The following is an 18,642-nucleotide window of genomic DNA, read 5'->3' as shown; positions in this document are numbered from 1 at the left end:
TGTGAAATTCTCCAGGCAAAACCATGTGTGGGCACCCCTCTCGTGACCCCTAAAACCTATCACAGACATGTGCTGTCTTGTAACTTGCAGTTTACATACCCCAAAACACCTCCCATGGCAAAGGAAAAAAAGCCGATTGTATGGAGCGGGTACTACAAATTTGCACCATCTTCCCTAGGTGACCATGAGTGACAGTCTCCTGAGGGTAACAGAGGCAGAGAGGGAGGATTTACTGCAAGCATCTGGGTACAGGCCTGGCTCTTATGCTGTTATGCTGTGTTCCGCGATGATGCCTGCACAATTAATAAGAGAGTGGCGGGGGAAAGTGTCCTATTGTGGTGGAAGAAATAAGGCTTTTCTCCCCATAAATCTTCTGCAAAGTATTAGAGTACCTAAATTAAAGTTTCCTGGAGATATTCATGGAGGATTCTCAGAGCATCCTTATGCACATAAAAATTCTTTTCTGGGAGGAACCCCTTCCTTAGTCGAACTAACAACGAGGAAGCCTATCCCCACCACCACACTCTTTTTTTCCCCCGCTATGAGAAGAAGCTGGACTGGGGAGATAACGATAGAAATGAGACTTGCAATACATACTCACCAGATATGCCTTCCCCCAGCATCTTGGTTGCTCTCAGTGTCCTGCGTCTGGCCAGGCTGTTCTGTGGTTACAAACAGCTCCTGGCTTTCAGGGAGAATGGATTCCTGAGTTGCCTGGCACGTTTTCCTCCTCCTCCTCACCCACAGAGTCCTCCTCATTCACCCTGGATTCCCCTGAGGTATCTATGCTGCGTGGCAGTACAGTGATGGGGTCACCGCCAAAAATCGCATGCAACTCCTCATAAAAGCGGCATGTCTTTGGTAACGAGACAGAATAACTGTTCGCCTCCCAAGTTTTCTGATACGTCTGCCTCAGCTCTTTGATTTTAACATGGCACTGCTGCGCATCCCTCCTGTGCCCCTTTTCCAACATGCCACGCAATATTTTTCGTAAATATCCAAATTCCTTTTGCTAGTATGGAGCTGAGCCAGAACAGACTCTTCACCCCACAGACTGATGAGATCCAAGATCACAGAGGTCAACTCCAGGCTGGAGCGCATTTGGGACATGCAGTCATCATGATCACTTCTACTGACAAGCCCTCTCCACACTGACAAATCAGGAAATGGGAATTCAAAATTTTCTGCGGCTTGAGGGAAGGGGCTGTTTCTTGTGTACGTGGCCGTGGTGCAGCAGAGTGTGAATGTGCAGAGAGGTCACAGCAGAGCATTGTGGGATAACTCATGGAGGCCAATTACATCAAATTACGCAGCCCTCCACCTACATTGCTGCTCATTCAACCCAAACAATTCGATTTCAGCACTATGCCACTTGTGGAGGTGGTTTTACTATGTCGAATTTTCCTGCGATTTAAGTCGACGGAACTGACCAGCCAGTGAAGACACATACATTATGTGGTCAACAGAAGCCACATTCCGCCGACCTATCTTCGCAGTGTAGACCCGGCCTCGGTGTCACATCATGGAGAATAGGTACACCAATGGCCACTAGCCAAGATGGCCAGGGATGCAACCCCATATTCAAGGTGTCCCTAAGCCTCTGACTGCCAGATGCTGGGAATGTATCACTTGAGAATTGCCCTGTTCTGTTCATTCCCTCTGAAGCCTCTGGTATTGGCCACTATCACAAGACAGGACACTGGGCTAGATGGATCATTGGTATGACCCAGTATGACCATTCTTATGTTCTTATATTGGCCTCATTTTCCACTTACATCCAAGTTTGGTTGCTTCTTCCTTCACAGCATCTCTAAATGTCATCCTTCTCATTATATCAACTGCTAAAACACATATCCATACCTCGGTTGTCTCTCACTAAGCTACTACAGTTGCCTTTTCCTGGCATACTGGAAGGTTTGGCTTCCCCAAATCAGAGCATATATAACAGCTAGGTATTATTATTGAATTCCTTACCCACAAGTCAAAAGCACAGAGGCAGGATTCTGGAGACTTTTTTCTGATCCCTGTGAGCACTGCATCATCCTGGAGGTAATTGAAGAGCTGGAATTTTTTACCCCTTCTAACCACAGTGAAAGCTTCCGTTTACATCTCTCTTAGCTTTTCTGATGGGAAGTATAAACCCCTCTAGTCTCTGACCATCAGTGTCTCCCCTCATTGCTGATGCTTCAGTGAGAATGCAGCTGTAATAGGATTAATACTATAAGCAAGAATAAAGTAGGAGAGTGTTTTGGAAGTTAGCATAGGAGGCACTCCTAGGGTATGTCTACACTGCAGCTGGGAGCAAGGCTCCAAGCCTGGGTAAACAGACTTGTGCTAGCAGGGCTCAAGCTAGTGTACTAAGAAAAGCAGTGTGGATGTTGTGACCTCAGCGCAGAATCAGGCTAGCCACCTGAGCTCAGATCCAGGGAGTCATGAGGGCTTGAGATCCCATGCTCTGAGAACAGAGAATAGACTGTGATTCTGCCTTGTTGCCTAAAGAGAAGGACCAGGATCTCATGACGTAGTCAGCTAAGCTGTCCTTAAGCAAGGGCAATATCCATATGCCTCAACAGGGAAGTTTCTGGATGCTTTGTGTTGCCTGATCAGAACATTCCAGCTGCAATAGGAGCCAAGGACCCGGCCAACAGAACTCATTATGCATATGGCTACAGAAGCAAATATGAGTTCTCAGGTTAGAAATGTGGTCAAGTTCAATTTACATTTCATTAGTCAGCCAAAACTGTATTACTTTTAATAATTCAAGGATCAACAATCAGTGCTGAGTAATAAAAAACAAATAAACATTAGTATCTAACACTATCTTAATGGTTTCTGTCCCTAACCCTCACTTTGGTGCCTTTTATCTATCTTAAGCTGTTCCCCTGAAAAGTTTTGTTTATGAGATTCCCATACATTTTCCTGTAAAGATCCCCTTTCTGACTCTCAATGGGCCCTTTATTTATGATAAGGTTGTGCAGGGAAGTGAGTAGTGTAAGTCTCTGAGCCAGTCGAGTCCATTGGACCAGACGGGAGATTCAGGAAATGCAATGCAGCATTAACTGCTTGTTTTATTTTTCTCTCCCCCTGCTATGAATTATAATTCATAATTAGTTTGTGTTTCTCTCTCAAAATTATAAGATTGGTGCTTTCTACTACTAACAAAATACACACTACAAAAAGCAAGCATGACTGGGGTTGTGGTTAAGGATTTGTAGCAGAGTCCTACTTTAGCTGAGACTTTTAGGGACTAGAGCATTCAAGCTCAATTGAGTCATCATCATGGTATTTGCCTCACCTTGTTCTCCACAGTCTGACTGCCAGCTTACTAAACAGCGCTCCATCTATTGCACACCCACTATGTGACAATAGCCCGTGGTCATTTTCTAGAATGCAAGAGAAATATAAGTGTTTATTTAGGAGTTGGGGTTCTGTTTATTGTAAAAACATGGAAATTTTTCCATTTTTAAAGGTCTATACTTTAAACTCCATGATGTTTCTTCCCCCATTCAATGCCCGTGAGGGAGGAGTCACATCCCATAATTTAGGAAAAGAAGCTTTATGGATATTTATGATCTATGCATCTGGCTCTGGGATGAAATTATCTGGGTCTCCTTGCAATGCTTAGGGTGCCTCTCTAGATTTGCCACAGCAGCGCTTTCCCCGGCATTATGGATGTCTGGGGAGTAACTGTATGCAGTTTGGATTGTCTGAGGAACTGTAGCTATTCCCCGAGGAGGGATGGGCAAGCTTTATTTGCTCTGTATGCCTAATTGTATGCTTTGATGGGGAGAGCTCCAGGTCTCTTCAGCTCCGCTCCGTGCCCCCCTTTCAACCCCCGTTCAATCCTCCAGGATTACCAGACCTAAACATTCAAAATCATGAGTTTGGCTTAAAAATCACTAGCGTTTCAAAATCCACCCTCAGCAAAGGCGCTCGCTATTTGCCCTCTGATGTCTGAGCTGGAGGATGTGCTCAGGGCACATTTTCAAGCTTTGCTCTGCAACTCAGAGGACAGGAAACGGTCTCTGTTTTCATTTTTTTTTAAAAAAAACTCTTCCTCCAATCGCAGGACTCCTGGAGCTGGGGCTTAAACAAAACCACTCCAACTATTGCCTGGGCAACACTGACCCTCCTCTCCTCTGCACCAACTCCATGCCCCCGCCGGCTCAATCTCCCTCAGGGCCAGATCTATCCTCCCCCACACCAGCCCTGGCCCCCTCAGCTCCATCTACCTCAGGGCCAGCCCGCTCCACCTCCTCCCAGCGTCCACGCTCTTCTCCCCCAGCCTCCTGTCCTCAGCCTCCGCCCCACTCGCTGGCTGAGGGGGCGGCGGCGGCGGCAGCAGCAGCACGCGCGCGTCTGTGTGTGTGGCCGAGTTCGGTCCGTCCATCCTCCCGCCCTCCGAGGCAGACTCCACCCCGTCGGCGGCAGTTGGCGGTTGGTGTCGTTGTGCGCCGGTCGCGCGCCGCGCGAGTCCCTCCAGTCCCTCCCCGGGCCGCGCGCTGGGCGGGCGCTGACGGGCCTGCCTGATGCAGCGCACGGAGAAGGTGCTGCAGCTGCGAGGCCTGCAGGGCCGCTCGGTGCGCATCGTGCGCGAGCACTACCTGCGCCCCGACGTGCCCTGCCGCAGCGCGCTGTGCCAGGCCGCCTGCTCTAGCGGTGAGGGGGGGCCGGTTGGAGGCCGGGGGCGCTTGGCGTGGGGCTGCCTGGGAGGGCAGCAGGGTCTAGTGGAGGGGTAGGGGCGCAGGCGAGATGGAGGGAGGGTAGGAGGAGTAAGGGGCATGGGAGGCTGTGGGAGCCCCGTGACGGTGGTGCTTGAGGGGTCTAGGGGGCAGCAGGAGGCAGAGGACGGTACCAGGGGCGAGTGGCACCAGGAGTTGCGGGCATGAGCGGCTGGGGGCACCAGGACTGTGGTGCTGGGGGCATAGGAGGACAGCAGGGGCTGGTGGAGAAGTGGGATCAGACTTTGGGGGTTCATGGTGGTGGCTGGCTGGTGCCACGTTTAAGGGTCCCCAGAAGTAGGCTACAGAGAGGGGTCACTCAGGAAGCTGGGGTAAAGGGCTGGCAGGCACCAGTAGAGGGTAGAAGAGGGAATGCAGCAGGTGTAGGCTGCAGAGGGGGACACCACGGGCTAGTGGATGGGTTGGCACCACACCTAAAAGACACTGGAGACAGGGGCACAGATAAAGGCACCAGGAGCTGGTAGTGGGGTCTGGGGGTATATTGATACTAGGAACTGATAGAGGGGATGGGATAGATAGAGGCTAGAAGACAGTAGGTGTAGGGTTCAGAGGTCACAGGCATGCAGAAGGGGGTGGGAGGCACTAATAATCCTAGTTTTCCCCAGCTAAAGCTTTGGAGGTGCTGTACAACAGAACAAAACAGATGCAATTGTAGAAGGATTTAAAAAAAAACAAAAAAAAACCAAACCAGCCAGTAGCATAATAAAATGCCCTTTTTAGAATAGAAACACACACCAGTAAATGAAGGTGCAATTTTAAAAAAGAAAACAAGGGAATTGAAAGGGAATGTGATAACTATAGGACTAGCTATAAAAGTGCAGGTATATATGGGCAACAGTAACAGGCCAAGAGATTATTCAAGTTTTCATGGTAGACACCCATCTCCTCACCCCCATTTTAAGGATTTTTTAAAATATGAATTTTTACAGGATTCTAGTCTGTAATTTGGGTTAAATGATATTTATGGTTATTAATATACTCGTTACATGGTTAAGAGGTTAACATTCAAACTTTTGCCATTTTGCATCACCAGTAACTTTTTAAGTAATTAAATTTAATTATTCATGTTGTATCTGCTGATCTTAGTCATTGGAAGACTGCCAATTTCTGTGATTTCTAGATTTGATGTTGTTTTATGTAGTTCAATGCCATGATGTACACAATAGATCGTTTTCAGGTGGCCTTTTTTAGTGTCTGGTTTGTGTTTGGTTTTTATAAGTGCACTCGACTTCTCTGATACAGATACATAAGAATAATAGATATCTAACATAATAGATAAGTTCAACTCAACAAAAATTAATGAACTGTCAACTCAGTTGTTCAATAAAAAGCTAGTTTTTTAATTGTCTAAATTTTTAACAATAATTCAGAACAAAAACATTCTGGTTTATTTTGGGGGGAAGAGGTGTGTGAAGGCAGGCATGATTGTGGCTCAGCAGAGTGCACTGTGTTGTTGCCTAGGATGTTGGAGAAGAGGTGTGCACTGTAGTTGGTTATGAATCCCCTGGGGGGGGGGGGGGGTGTAAATTAGAGCCCCATTACTCTCAAGACCAAATGCCATCCTGTATCCATATGTCTGACTCCCCCATTGACTTCAGTATAAATTGTGCTGTAAATCAAAGACAACATGTAGCCCTCTTAAATTGTTTTAGATAGTTCAAATGGAAAGTGGATATTTGTTTTTGTTCCTAATTCAACATACAGTGCTTAGCAGTATGCACTATGCTAGCTTGTTTGCATAAATCATGCAAACAGATATTTTAAAATGGCATAGTGCTACTCAAAAGTTATTCTTACCTAGGTACACAGGCTAAGCAAAGATGGTTTAACATGTGCAGCCCACATAAGCCTTCAAGAGACATTTCACTTTACAGAAAATCCATCTTCTGAACTATCACTAAAAGATTAGCTTTATTATACCTATTCTTCCATCTATTGCAAGAATGAGGTCAATGGAAGTTGTAGCCATATTACTGCATGCAGACCTGGCCCCACTGAGTTCACACGTTACAAGTATCACTGTTAATGAGACCAGTTCTATTGTATCAGTTCTTAGGAAATCGGTGAAAGTCAGTTGATTCGTTAGGATATGCGTAACTTAAATATAGTCCACCAATGCTTGCTGTAAATGCTGCAATTCTATGTTAATGGCATTAGGAACAAATGGATACACAGAGAAGAAAATGTAGCTGATTATAAGAAAATATTATTTGCTCTCAGACAACCCAAATAAATAAATAAATAAACCTAAATAAAATTAAAACAATCAGTGTTGAGGTACATTTTCCAATTTATTTCTGCCATGAAGGATTTCTCAGGAAGTTTTAGAGAGGTAGGCCTAGCAAAATGGATATAGTCTTCCTGTAGGGTAAACAATAGTGATATTTTAGATCTGAAACCTTTCCTATTACAGAATTCTCTTCTCTCCAAGCATGTACATTTGTGGATATCCTTTCATATATAAATATGGATAAAGAGCTCTCTGTTAGCTCTCTGGTAGTAAGTAGATGTTGCCAAATCATGAAATCTGTGGAAGCAGTGGCATGGCAATACCTCTCTCTCTCTCCCCCGAATAAATCATAAGATGTTTTTGTTTCAAATACTTAAAAAAAAAAATCTTTCACATGAAAGTAGAGAAAATTGATAAATTGTCTGTATTTTAAGTGATATATAGCAATTAAATCAGATTTTTGCTCACTTTCACTTTTCAATCAAATTTTCACAAGATTGTTCCATCGATGCAGAACTTTTATGACCTCAATCACAGATAGTAAAATTTGAGAAGGTTGTATCATATGTCATTATATTTTATTTTATTTTATTCCTTAACTCTCATATACGATATTTTTATAATGATTAATACATTTTTATTCTGCGCTTCAGGGAAGTTCTATGGCCTGTGTTTTGCAAGAGGTGAGATTAGATAACACACTAGTCCCTTTTGACTTTATAATCTAAGAATCTGTGAACTAGAATTTCCTGGCATTGGGAGCATTATTAATAAACCGCAGTTGAAAATGATGTTTAAACCTTTAAGCTTTGAATTATATTTTAGATGGGAAATTGTTGTCAGAAGATGTGACTCATTATGTTGTTCCTGACTGGAAGATTGTTCAAGATTACCTTGAGATTCTTGAGTTTCCAGAGTTGAAGGGTATTATTTTCATGCAAACAGCATGTCAATCTGTGCAGCATCAAAGGGGTCGCAGGTATCTATGTCATAATAATTTACTACTTCTTTAGACTTGTAAAATGTGTAGCAGTTGAAGTGAGAAAATGAAGAAGTATATAAGCATGGAAACCTGAACTCAAGACACTGATTATTTCTAATGTTTAAGAATCCCTCAAGAAACTTTATATTATAATTTGGGGGGAAGAAATTGTGACTAGTTGGATATATAGAAGCATCATTTTCCGTTCCTTTCACAAGATAAGAGCAATAGTATAACTTCCATATTATTCAGCAATCAATGCCTTTTTAGTAAAAGCTAAAGACTCTGTGACCTCAGTTTTTACATTTTACATGCTAAAAATGCATAATTGTAAAGCAATATAATTTTATACATTTTATAAAAGTGTATACATAGATTACTTTTGTGTTTTGTACTGTGTATTTCTTTTGTGTTACTATAAAAATGTGTATTAAATAGATCAAAGTGTAGATTTTTCTGGCTGATCTGTTTCTGAAATAGAAAATTACTTGACTCAGACGTTTTGTTGCTACACTTACGCTCTTTCATCTTTAAAAGAATATTTAAATGCTGAGTATTATATAATCAATTTCTGGTCTCTAAAATATTTTACACAAATATATACACAATACACAAATATAATACACTGCAGAAACTACAAATTAATCTGTGCTCTAAAATCTCTGATACCCAAAGCTTAATCAAGGTTTCTCTAGATGAAATTGGTCATAGGAATATTACCTATGAATATTTCAAAGGTTAGATATCAACAGGCATGCTTAATGGAAATATTTTTAATCCCTGACCAGTTGTAAGCAAGTAACTATAAGTAAAATGCTTCTGGTTATCCCACCATTTGCCTTTTTAGCCCTGGAACATTCCCCTGGGTATGCTTAAGTTTTCTTGTGAGTACCACAGTATTTGGCATATACTACCAATATTTTATGGCATAATATTTTACCTTTTGTCTTGAAATGTATGTTCTCTAGTAACATCTTAATCTTGTTCCATTTTTACATGATGACGCATGATTTGCTTCCAGACAACATATAAATCTTTGAAATGTTAAAATATACGCATTGGAAATATGAGTTCATTGACTCTCTGGAGACAAAGCATCTGCTGAGTAACTCCAGACTGAAATTCAAACCAGCAATTTTTCCATTGTTTTAATTCCTTGTCTTGTAATCAGTTTTATAATAATAATTATGCTTAATTTTACTGACCATTTTGAAATAATGGATAGTAATTAGAAGTTTTCAGGGCTTCTTAACAAATTCTGACAAAATTTTAGATATTTTTCTTGTACAGAGATACGAACTTATTATTTACGGATAGCATGAGCAGAAACATTTTCATTGTATTATGATGCCTTATGTTCTGAGACAGGAATAAATATCAGATCTGTAGGAAAAAAATTATTTATAGAAATCAAATGTCTTTAGGGGAAAATGTTTTCATTATTATTCACACAGCAGTTTAAATGCGCATAGCACTTTACAGAAAAATATGACTGTGTCCCTATCCTACTGATATTCCAATCAAAACTGTTAACTTAAATGTAAACTGCAGTTTTACTAAAAACTATCATAATTTTCTTTATAAATCACCATTTCAAAAAAATTAACGTGAAAAAAGAAGGCTGCTGTCTTGTTTGCTTTCAGGCAAACTTTGAAACAAAAGGAGTGTGCTTAACTTTATGAATGAAAGAGTCTGAAGACAGGGACACTTTCAGGAGAATGTAGGCCTCAATTTTAGGGCTTGGGGGGTTTGTTTAAACAAGATTATAAACGGATGCCTGAAATACATATTTAACAAAATGAAACTGAGTGGTCTGCATTTGTTGTGCCATAGAGTGAAATACAAAAAGTTAAATACAAATATTGAAAGGTAAATTAGACTTTAAGAATTATATCAAGTATTTATTACTGTAACATAATGCCCTAGGTGAATCATGGGCACCAACGATTCATTTTAGGACTTCTGGATCTAAAAGCATGAGCCTTTATTGCCTGAACGAAAAGATTCAGGTCAGTTAGCTCAAAGGCTTTAGCAGACTCATAAACCTGTTTGTCTCAGCCCCAACGAGGGGACTGGGAGTCACTCTGTGGGTTATATTACAGACATAAGAGGCTGTTTAAATTGACTTGTAACCCAACAGTCTCATTAATGAATTGAGCCTCACAACTCTGACTTTGAAAAGTCTTATGATCCCCATTTTACAAAGAAGGAAACTGAGGCATAGAGAAGATGAGGCTTATCTGATGTCCACAGTGCTTTGGTGGTAGAGGCTGGATAGAGCTTTGGTGTCCTGATTGACCATTCCCTGGCCTAATTTATAGCTTACTCTGAAAATACTGTATTGAAACAGGAAGGTATTTCTAAAAATGCTTGATGTATACATAGTGTTTTAAGTAACTGTTCATTTTGCTCTACAAGGACCAAATCCTTTTCCCATTAAAGTCAGTGGCCACACTTCCATCAACTATACTGGGATCAGGATTCGGCCTTAGAGTGTTAAAACCATTGTTGCAATTGTCCTTGATTTTTTTCCTACTGTATTGTTACTTAGAGTTGAAACAGCATTATTAAAAATGTGGCACAGGTGTACATTTGTCTTGTTTATATTCCAGACAGTACAAGAGATTGCGACATCTAGTGAAGGATGCTCGTCATGACTGTATTATGTTTGCTAATGAATTCCAGCAGTATTGCTATTTGCCAAGAGAGAGGGGAGAATCGATGGAGAAATGGCAGACCAGGTATGTTTTAACTAATAATGGAGGCATTCAGTGTTGCACTGAAAAAAAAAGCCTTGACAGAATAGACCATTGAAATGCTATGACATTGGATATGTAAGACCTAAAGCTGTCAGTCTATCTGGCCATAAGGTAACATACATAATTGAAATCCTAGGGTGTCCTTTTGTGATTAAGAATCTATCAAATTGTTTTAAAATATATTTGCGTCCATTTTTATGTAATCATAAGTTTATAATAAAAAGATAAAATAAACTGAACTGGCATAAAATCAAAGATGAATTTTGAAGAGATCTTTAATTGTCAGAGGTAGAACACAATTTTATAGGAACGTTCAGGCAGAGTAATTGTAGGCCTTCTCTGAACATCAGTACAGCACTGTGTCTAATGGAAATAACTTTTAATATTCTTATCACAGTAATCTTCTGGAACAAATTAAATCAAACTTTCAAAAGTTTGCTTACTTTCATGCAGAAAATGCATGCAGCAACAGGCTTGACTTTCATGCTTGTATTAAGTATTTACATATTCAGTTTGCAGTCTGTTTGCATGGTCAAAGCAGCATTTGCTCACACAGTTATTTGACGTGCACTTGCAGTTGTAATGTACATGTATTTTTAATTTTGGGGGGTATAAATGGGTCTAAGCCTTTAAAAATAATTGAACCATTAATTTAAGCTACATTACCTAAACCAGAGACTCTCATTGTCTTCAATGAAAGCTGGATTGGGAGCCCTCCCTGGATCAAATTACTTACTTCTCTCTGAGGTACTTGAGGATTTAGGATGTGCAGAATTTTAGTGGCCAAGATATGGTGGTCTTAGTCACTGTACTTAAAACTGATCACAGGCAAAAGAGCAGCTCTGCCTAGACTTCTTATACCTGCTTTGGAAAGTAATGAAATATATTCCCACCAATGTCTGCTGCCAGACACTATTGTAGATGCCAGGATGTCAGAAATGTGGCTACATTCTAGCTTGTTTTACGGCCATGCACTCAAACGTGCGCTAGGTCCCATGTGGATGTGTTTTGGGAAAGGAATGAGGATCCTGTGCTATCTTTCTCTCCCTTACAGAGCACCCATAATTTTGACGAATGTGTTAGCAATATGCTAACCTGATTTCCAAATCTGTGTATGAGTGTTAGAAATGTAATCCCTGGTATGTAGACCGTTGAAAATGTCTTGCACATAACAGATACAATGTGATAGACATGTTAGTGTGAACTCTACTTTTCTAGGAGTATTTACAATGCAGCAGTATGGTATTATAATCACTGCTTGGGTCAGTTGCCAGTTGTTATGGTAACAGAAGATGAAGATGCTATCAGAGAATATGGAGGTGAAACAGAAGGAGTGTTTGTGATTTCATTCAAGGTAATATGCTAAAAGAATAAAAAAAAGTTGCCTTTGTGCTACATTAAAATAATGAGAAATTAAGGACTATAAAGTCTGTGTATGTTAAGCCATCTCAAAGATTGCCTGTAAAAATACTACACTACTAACTTTTACCTCATTTTCATAAATCAAAGACGGATGTTGATACAAGGAATGTATAAGAACTGATAGAATTAGATAAAACAGAGAAGGTCTGGAAGAAAACAGCAGATCCGGAAACTGCAGAGTGTTCCTTGCTCATGCTCAGATGCTTTGGGGGCCTTTTAATCTTTTTTCCTAGTTTTTGTTGAGTTTAATGTTAGTGAATGGTGATAAACTGGCAGTCTAGGTAACTGAAGTCTACCGTTCTGGTATGGCACGGACAACATGGCACAAGCTTCGTCCACATTGTTCTGCCAGTGTGCCTCAGCCTTGAGTAGTTGGGACTATCTGTACTAGTGAGATGGTAGTTTGGTGTTCATGACCCATTTGGTTATTGGCCTCTGTGTTGAGACTGTCAGTGGCGGGGGGATGAGGATTGGTGCCAGTTGTTGTGTGGACACTAGGTCACTAGTAGTCAAACTGAAACTCCACCAACTCACTTAATGTAAACCACCAAATATCTGCCAACTGTAGATCACTTCTGGTAACTACCCGTCTGGCTTGTATTCATTCTCATGACCTAGTGGTGAAAATACTCCTGGTTGTGAAAGGGATGTTGTCAGGCTAACAATAACACTTAAACAAACAAGCAAAATACCCCACTTTGTTTTAAACAACATCTTAGACTATTAAAAATTAAATAACTTTAACAAAATCTAATTAACTTTTTGAAAGATCTAATTCAAAGTAATTCATTTTTATGACACTAAAATAATTTTAAAAAAACCTTCTACAGTATTTGTAGTAGTGAAGTGATTTAGTGGGATACTACACTGTTCTTCTCTAGAGATACAGATTAAAATTTGTGTTAGGTTACTGCTGGCATGGATTTTGGGCTATTTAGAGAGTATTGACCACCATCACCACACAAGCACTGTACAGTCTGCACAGAATTCTGTTGTGAATAGAACTATAGCTCTCTGATTAAAATCTTTTGTGATCTGTTTATAATGTGTATATACAGAATTACTTGGATAATTTTTGGCCTGACTTCAAGGCTGTCCATGAACTCTTCGATTCTATACTTCAATCTCGGCGTATACGAGAAAGTGAAAGTCAAGAAAACAATGGGAAGGAGTATCCTGAACACCTTCCTTTGGAAGTATTGGAGGCTGGGATCAAATCTGGAAGATATATACAGGTAATCTATTATTTATAGTGCATATGTAGAAAGATGAGGCCCTGGACCAAGAAATTTTTAGTCTAATTCAGAAAACTGATATATGAAATAGCAAATGCAGACAGAAGGTTGGGAATGTGCACTGGTGAGGGAACTTGTATTGGAAGGCTTCAAGAAAAGGGATAATTAGGGGTGAGGGGCTGGGGTTAAAAATAAATGGAAAACTGTTCCCAGTATAGAAGTGACATGAAAGAAAATATACAAGCAACAGTGAGAAAAGAGATTGGAAGGAGTGTAATTGGCAAACAGGGAGTATCAGGTAGATAACAAATGAACTTTGAGAATCTTTTTGTTCCTGTCCTCTTCCTCTCAAATAAAATGAAAAAGCTCATCAGATGATAATCCTGAGGATTCCCATAATATTTTTTTCTTCAATTTCCTGGCTTGAAGTTGCATGTAATGGCCTCTTTTCCCATGGAAAAGGATTTGATGGGAGCCTGTTGGTGCTAATCTTCAATGGCCTTTATAGATCACTGTGTTAGCATTTGATTCGCACATCAGCTGGGAAACTAGATACTATGTTCGGAAACTACACATCTATTTTTAAAAAATACAAATAAAATGTGAAGATGTAAACTAGAGCCTCTCTGCTCTAGGTTTTCAGAGGGGTTGCCGTGTTAGTCTGTATACAGTAAAAACAACGAGAATTCTGTAGCACTTTAAAGACTAACAAATTTCATTTCAGCAGGCATAAGCTTTCGTGAGTCTTTAAAGTGCTACAGAATTCTTGTTGTTTCTGCTCTAGGTTGTCAGTTTCAAATTCAGTTCAGGTCATTAATAATCAGAATTCATTACCATCTTATGGCTGTTCATTGGCTTATGTTCAGCTGTTAGTGGACACATTTCCATGCCATGAAAAATAAAAAAAACACCATAAGAGGCAGTAACCTGGTACCTTTATTGGCAACTTCAGTAGAGAAGCAAGAATAGAATAGGCAGAGAGATGGAATGATTTGCCTTTGAGGTATTAACTCTGAGTCAAGATTGGGGGCAGTGTCTTGTGTGTAAGCTTGCACTGACCCTGCTTGTGGTCTGCCTATACTGTGAATAAAAAGAGAACAGTAGTCTTCAGAGCTCTCATCAGCACTACACTAAATAAAAAACATCTAGAAATAATGTTTTGGTTCTTTCAGGAATTCCGTATTTTAACTCTATTCTATGTAGTATGTGCCCAGCAAGGAGAAACTGGTTTTGTTCTAAATATTCTATGAAAATTATCAAAAAATATTTTAAATGGATTTTTAACAAGTGTGTACTTTTGGTAAAGTTGGTCATTTTGAGGTGTGACATTTGACTCTTACTTTATTTTAGGGTGTCTTGAATGTCAATAAACACAGATCACAAATGGAAGCTTTTGTTCGACTTCAAGGAGTCAGCAGTAAAGAAACAGGTGAAAAAACGCTATATTTAAAGATTAGGTTGGTTGCATTCTTCTCACCTTCTAATGATTCCTTCCAGCTTACTCAGGAACAATGTTTCCAGGTTCTCTACAAGAAGCCATATAAACTCCTCAGTCAGTAGGACAGTGGGGAGGAAAAAAATATGAGAAATTGGGGCTTTCTTCATCTGCTGAGAAGGACTCTGGAAACTGCTCCACGTGTATTCTTTTAAACAATAATCTATGTGTCAGCCTCCCCTTCTCCCACACTCTTCAATTTAAAGGATTGTAGCTCGGTCCTGCGAAATGATTTGGCACAAACCTGACACTCCTCAGTTGGGCAAACACTTATGCCTGTTCTTAGATTTGGCTTCAGTGAGACTACTCACATGATTAAAGTTAAGCATGTGCACAAATGTTTTTAGGAACAGGGCATTGGTCATTTTGGGCTGATGACAATGTGATTGTTTTACCCAAGATTCCAAATACCAAACTGCTTGATAGTTTTTCTAAAAAACAGAGGGAAAGATTTCTCCTGATAATGTAGGGTTGGTACTTGCCAACAATCTGTTTTGTGAGCAGTCATGTAAGAACTGCCAGATTACTGTGGACTATAGTTTCAACAAAAAATAGCCAGCGGTGGAGTGGTGTGAATTTGCAGCAATACCTAGTCTATTTTATTATTATTTTAAACCTAGATCTCCGAAGTGACATACTTATTCATGGTACCAAAGCTCGAAACCGTGCAATCCATGGTGATGTAGTAGCTGTAGAGTTGCTACTCCAGCATGAATGGAAAGGAAGAATTGCAGCCCTTTGTGAGAATGATATGGAAGAAAAGGCACCAGGTGACACCTCCAGTGAACCTATGCCTACAGGTAAAGTAGACAACAGTGCAAAATAGGTTGAATGTATTTGCCTTCCTCAATTTATGGGACTGCATTGTGCTTACAGTTACACAAACTGCCTCCTTCCCTAAATTTCCATGTTTAATCATCGATACCATCCTAATAGACAAGATTGATATATGTATTACACACACAAAACTATAAATAAAAACATTATTCAGGTTGCAAAGTCAAGCACTCAAAAGTTAGGAAATGGCGGAAGTAATGTGATCTGTGCAACTTTTAATCAACCTCCTTATGCATGTGCATTATGATAACCGATCACATACTATTTTTTTCCACAGGATCCTCTTTCAGTGCACTGAATGGATAGTGCTCATTAAATGAATAGCTTTTGATATTATTTTCTCATTGTTCAATGTGTGGCTCAGTGTCTTATTTACTGCACTCTATTCAAACTTTGCTCTGGAAAGAGAATTATTTATTTCCTCATGGGCTTTTGTATGGCACTCAGAATTGTAGAGTGAATCTCTGTGCTTCATAAATATTAATGAAGTTGTTTACACAACACCCCTGTGACATGAGGAGGGGTATTCTCCCCATTTTACAGACGGAGGAACCGAGGCACAGAGAGATTGAGGTCAGAAGTATTCATTAATTTTGGCTACCCAATATGAGACATTTAGCACCTGATTTTCCAGAGAACTTAGCATTATATAACATTTAAAATATTCAAGGCACAGCTCCCATTGACTGCAAATGAGACCCCAGGATCTCCAGTCAGGCACCCAGAAAGGAGGAACACATAATTAGTGACCATCTGTGAAAAGTTTGTCTTAAGTGACTTCACTAGCATAATTTAGGAACTCTGTGGCAGAAACTTAGATAGAATCCAGTTCTCCAGGGCAGCATTCAACTGCCTTAACTGTGAGAACATCCTTTTTCTTCCTGTAATCCTCTGCCTCGTTCACAGTGTATTTTTCCCTTGCCTTATTCTTGGAAGAGGCTGAACCATGTTTGGCTTAAAATTTCCTAAAATAATTAGCCTGAGGTAGGCAACTGGCATGGAAAACTTAAGTTAAAATGGTTAGTTTGACAAATTTATAAATTATTGAAAAAAGGTCTTATAATGGAAGGCATTGGTCGATGTTAATAATAGGCAGTCAGCCCCACCTATAATATTCCCACAGAAAAACACTTTAATTTAGTGCTATAGTTGCTCAAATGCATTTATCAACAATACAATCACTAAAAATTAAGATAATTGCCAGTTAAGATGAGATTGGTCTGAATGATATCTTGCATGCTTTACTACCCAAACACACAGCCTCTCACTTCACAACATATTAACTCTCAATTCTGATAGAACCACTCACGGTGCACACTGCTCTGGATTCTGTGTAATCACACTCAAACACAGAACATTAACTGCAGCCTCCTACTTTTCCATGTTTAAAGTAACATTATGGGTAAAACTTCCAAAAGTGCATAATTGGTTTAAGTGCCCATCTCCCAAGTCACTTAGGCACCTTTGAAAATTTTACCCTAATGTATATTTATCAGTCAGGGATCTTAAGTTTGCTTAGGTCAGAGTTAAGGTTTTGGGAAATGTGTTCTTCTCTTCCTGTCATAAAATGTTAAATAATTTTGCTATTGACTGTTAAGCAGTTGCCATATTCCACTCTAGAACTGGTTCCATTTCAATGAAGAATTAAGGGGATTCCTATGGATAATTCATGCACAATCAATTTACGTGTTTAAAGCATATTGGTGTCTTTTGGGATGAAGGGTGCTATATAAATTTAGCTCATTGTAGTCTGGCTGTGTAAATGTCCGTTTATTATAAACTCGTATTTGAACATTAGTATTGATTTTGATTAAAGCACATACTCATAGTATTCAAAACAGGTCAGTACTCATATATCCATAATCTAAAACTCATTAGTCCCTTGCTTGCGTACCAGATCTTGTTAGCAATTCTAGTATTGACTTGTGGATACAGAAGTTCATATTGCAATGTGCTGAATCTGCCAAACCTCCCACATACTTACTTTGCTATTTCTGTCTAACCATGTGATGTCTAGCCAACGGTATTCCTCTTTCAAAGGTAGAATTGTTGGAATCATTCAGAAGAATTGGCGAGATTATGTGGTCACTTTTCCATCCAAGGAAGAGAGTCAGTCTCAGGGTAAAAATGCCCAGAAAATCCTTGTTACACCTTGGGATTACAGAATTCCTAAAATTAGGATCTGTACACAGCAGGCTGAGACCCTACAGGTAAAATAATATGACTGCTTGTAGTTGGGCATTGGGCGTCCCTCCCCCCGAACTACACTGCTATTCTGCATGGTGTATGCCGATATAATAGTGCGGGTGTCATATATTTTAATAAAGTTGATAATGATTTCAGTGACAGTGAAAGGGATAAAACTATTAACTTAAGCCACTAACAATAGTCAAATTTTGTCCTCACAAGTGTGTATACAACTAGTTGCTTCATTTCATGGTAATGGGAGCTTATCGAAATACTGAATTGGGGCTATTGACTAGTTATTCAAACAGTACTTCTTTTGGCATCTTCAATTATCCGGTGAAATTTGGGCCATTTTTTCAAAGTTTAAAATTCTTCCTTTTAGGATAATGCCATGGTAAAACCTAAAACCTGAAATCCAATTTGAATTAAATCTTTAATACCTTTTAGAGAGACCCCTTTAAGATAAAACTCCTATTTGTTTTTTAAAAGATGTCTTTGTCCGTGATACTAAAATCACTTCAGATGATTAAAATGAATGATTTTAAAATCTAGTTTTCTTTACACTATTTATGCTGTTTACTTTGTGGGTTCTGAGTTTGGACTATGAAAATAACTAGTCAACTTCTTTTTGTTTCTAGTGAGTTTCTTTTTCTGGTTATCGTGCATTAACAACATGCTGCAATGTTTGGGTTGCAAATACTTTAGAGGGATGTTTAAATCTCAAGCTATCTATTTTCATGGAATCTTTAAATA

The 18,642-nt window shown here is 39.7% G+C and overlaps 1 protein-coding gene across 3 annotated transcripts in view; it reads left to right on the top strand.

The window, feature by feature from the left end:
* Nucleotides 1-4,334: 4,334 nt before the first annotated feature.
* The window catches only part of DIS3L (DIS3 like exosome 3'-5' exoribonuclease), a 27,943-nt gene continuing 13,635 nt past the window's right edge, over nt 4,335-18,642 (top strand). Inside the window, exons 1-8 of one of the 3 annotated variants that reach the window (XM_067555541.1) lie at nt 4,335-4,437; nt 7,798-7,951; nt 10,567-10,695; nt 11,932-12,067; nt 13,194-13,370; nt 14,721-14,799; nt 15,486-15,665; nt 17,743-17,912. In XM_067555541.1, coding sequence (XP_067411642.1) covers nt 7,908-7,951; nt 10,567-10,695; nt 11,932-12,067; nt 13,194-13,370; nt 14,721-14,799; nt 15,486-15,665; nt 17,743-17,912 — 915 coding nt within the window. In that variant the 5' untranslated portion in view covers nt 4,335-4,437; nt 7,798-7,907. Of the gene's footprint in view, nt 4,660-7,797; nt 7,952-10,566; nt 10,696-11,931; nt 12,068-13,193; nt 13,371-14,720; nt 14,800-15,485; nt 15,666-17,742; nt 17,913-18,642 lie in introns of all 3 variants that reach the window. The other 2 variants (XM_067555540.1, XM_067555539.1) reach the window with 2 other exon arrangements.

Source organism: Emydura macquarii, unplaced genomic scaffold (genome assembly GCF_026122565.2).
Source record: "Emydura macquarii macquarii isolate MOO-44397 ecotype Brisbane River unplaced genomic scaffold, CSIRO-AGI_Emac_v2 contig_1644, whole genome shotgun sequence".
Classification (NCBI taxonomy): Eukaryota; Metazoa; Chordata; order Testudines; family Chelidae; genus Emydura; species Emydura macquarii.
The sequence above is the reverse complement of the archived record's forward strand: the minus strand, read 5'-3'. Positions and strand labels throughout refer to the sequence as shown.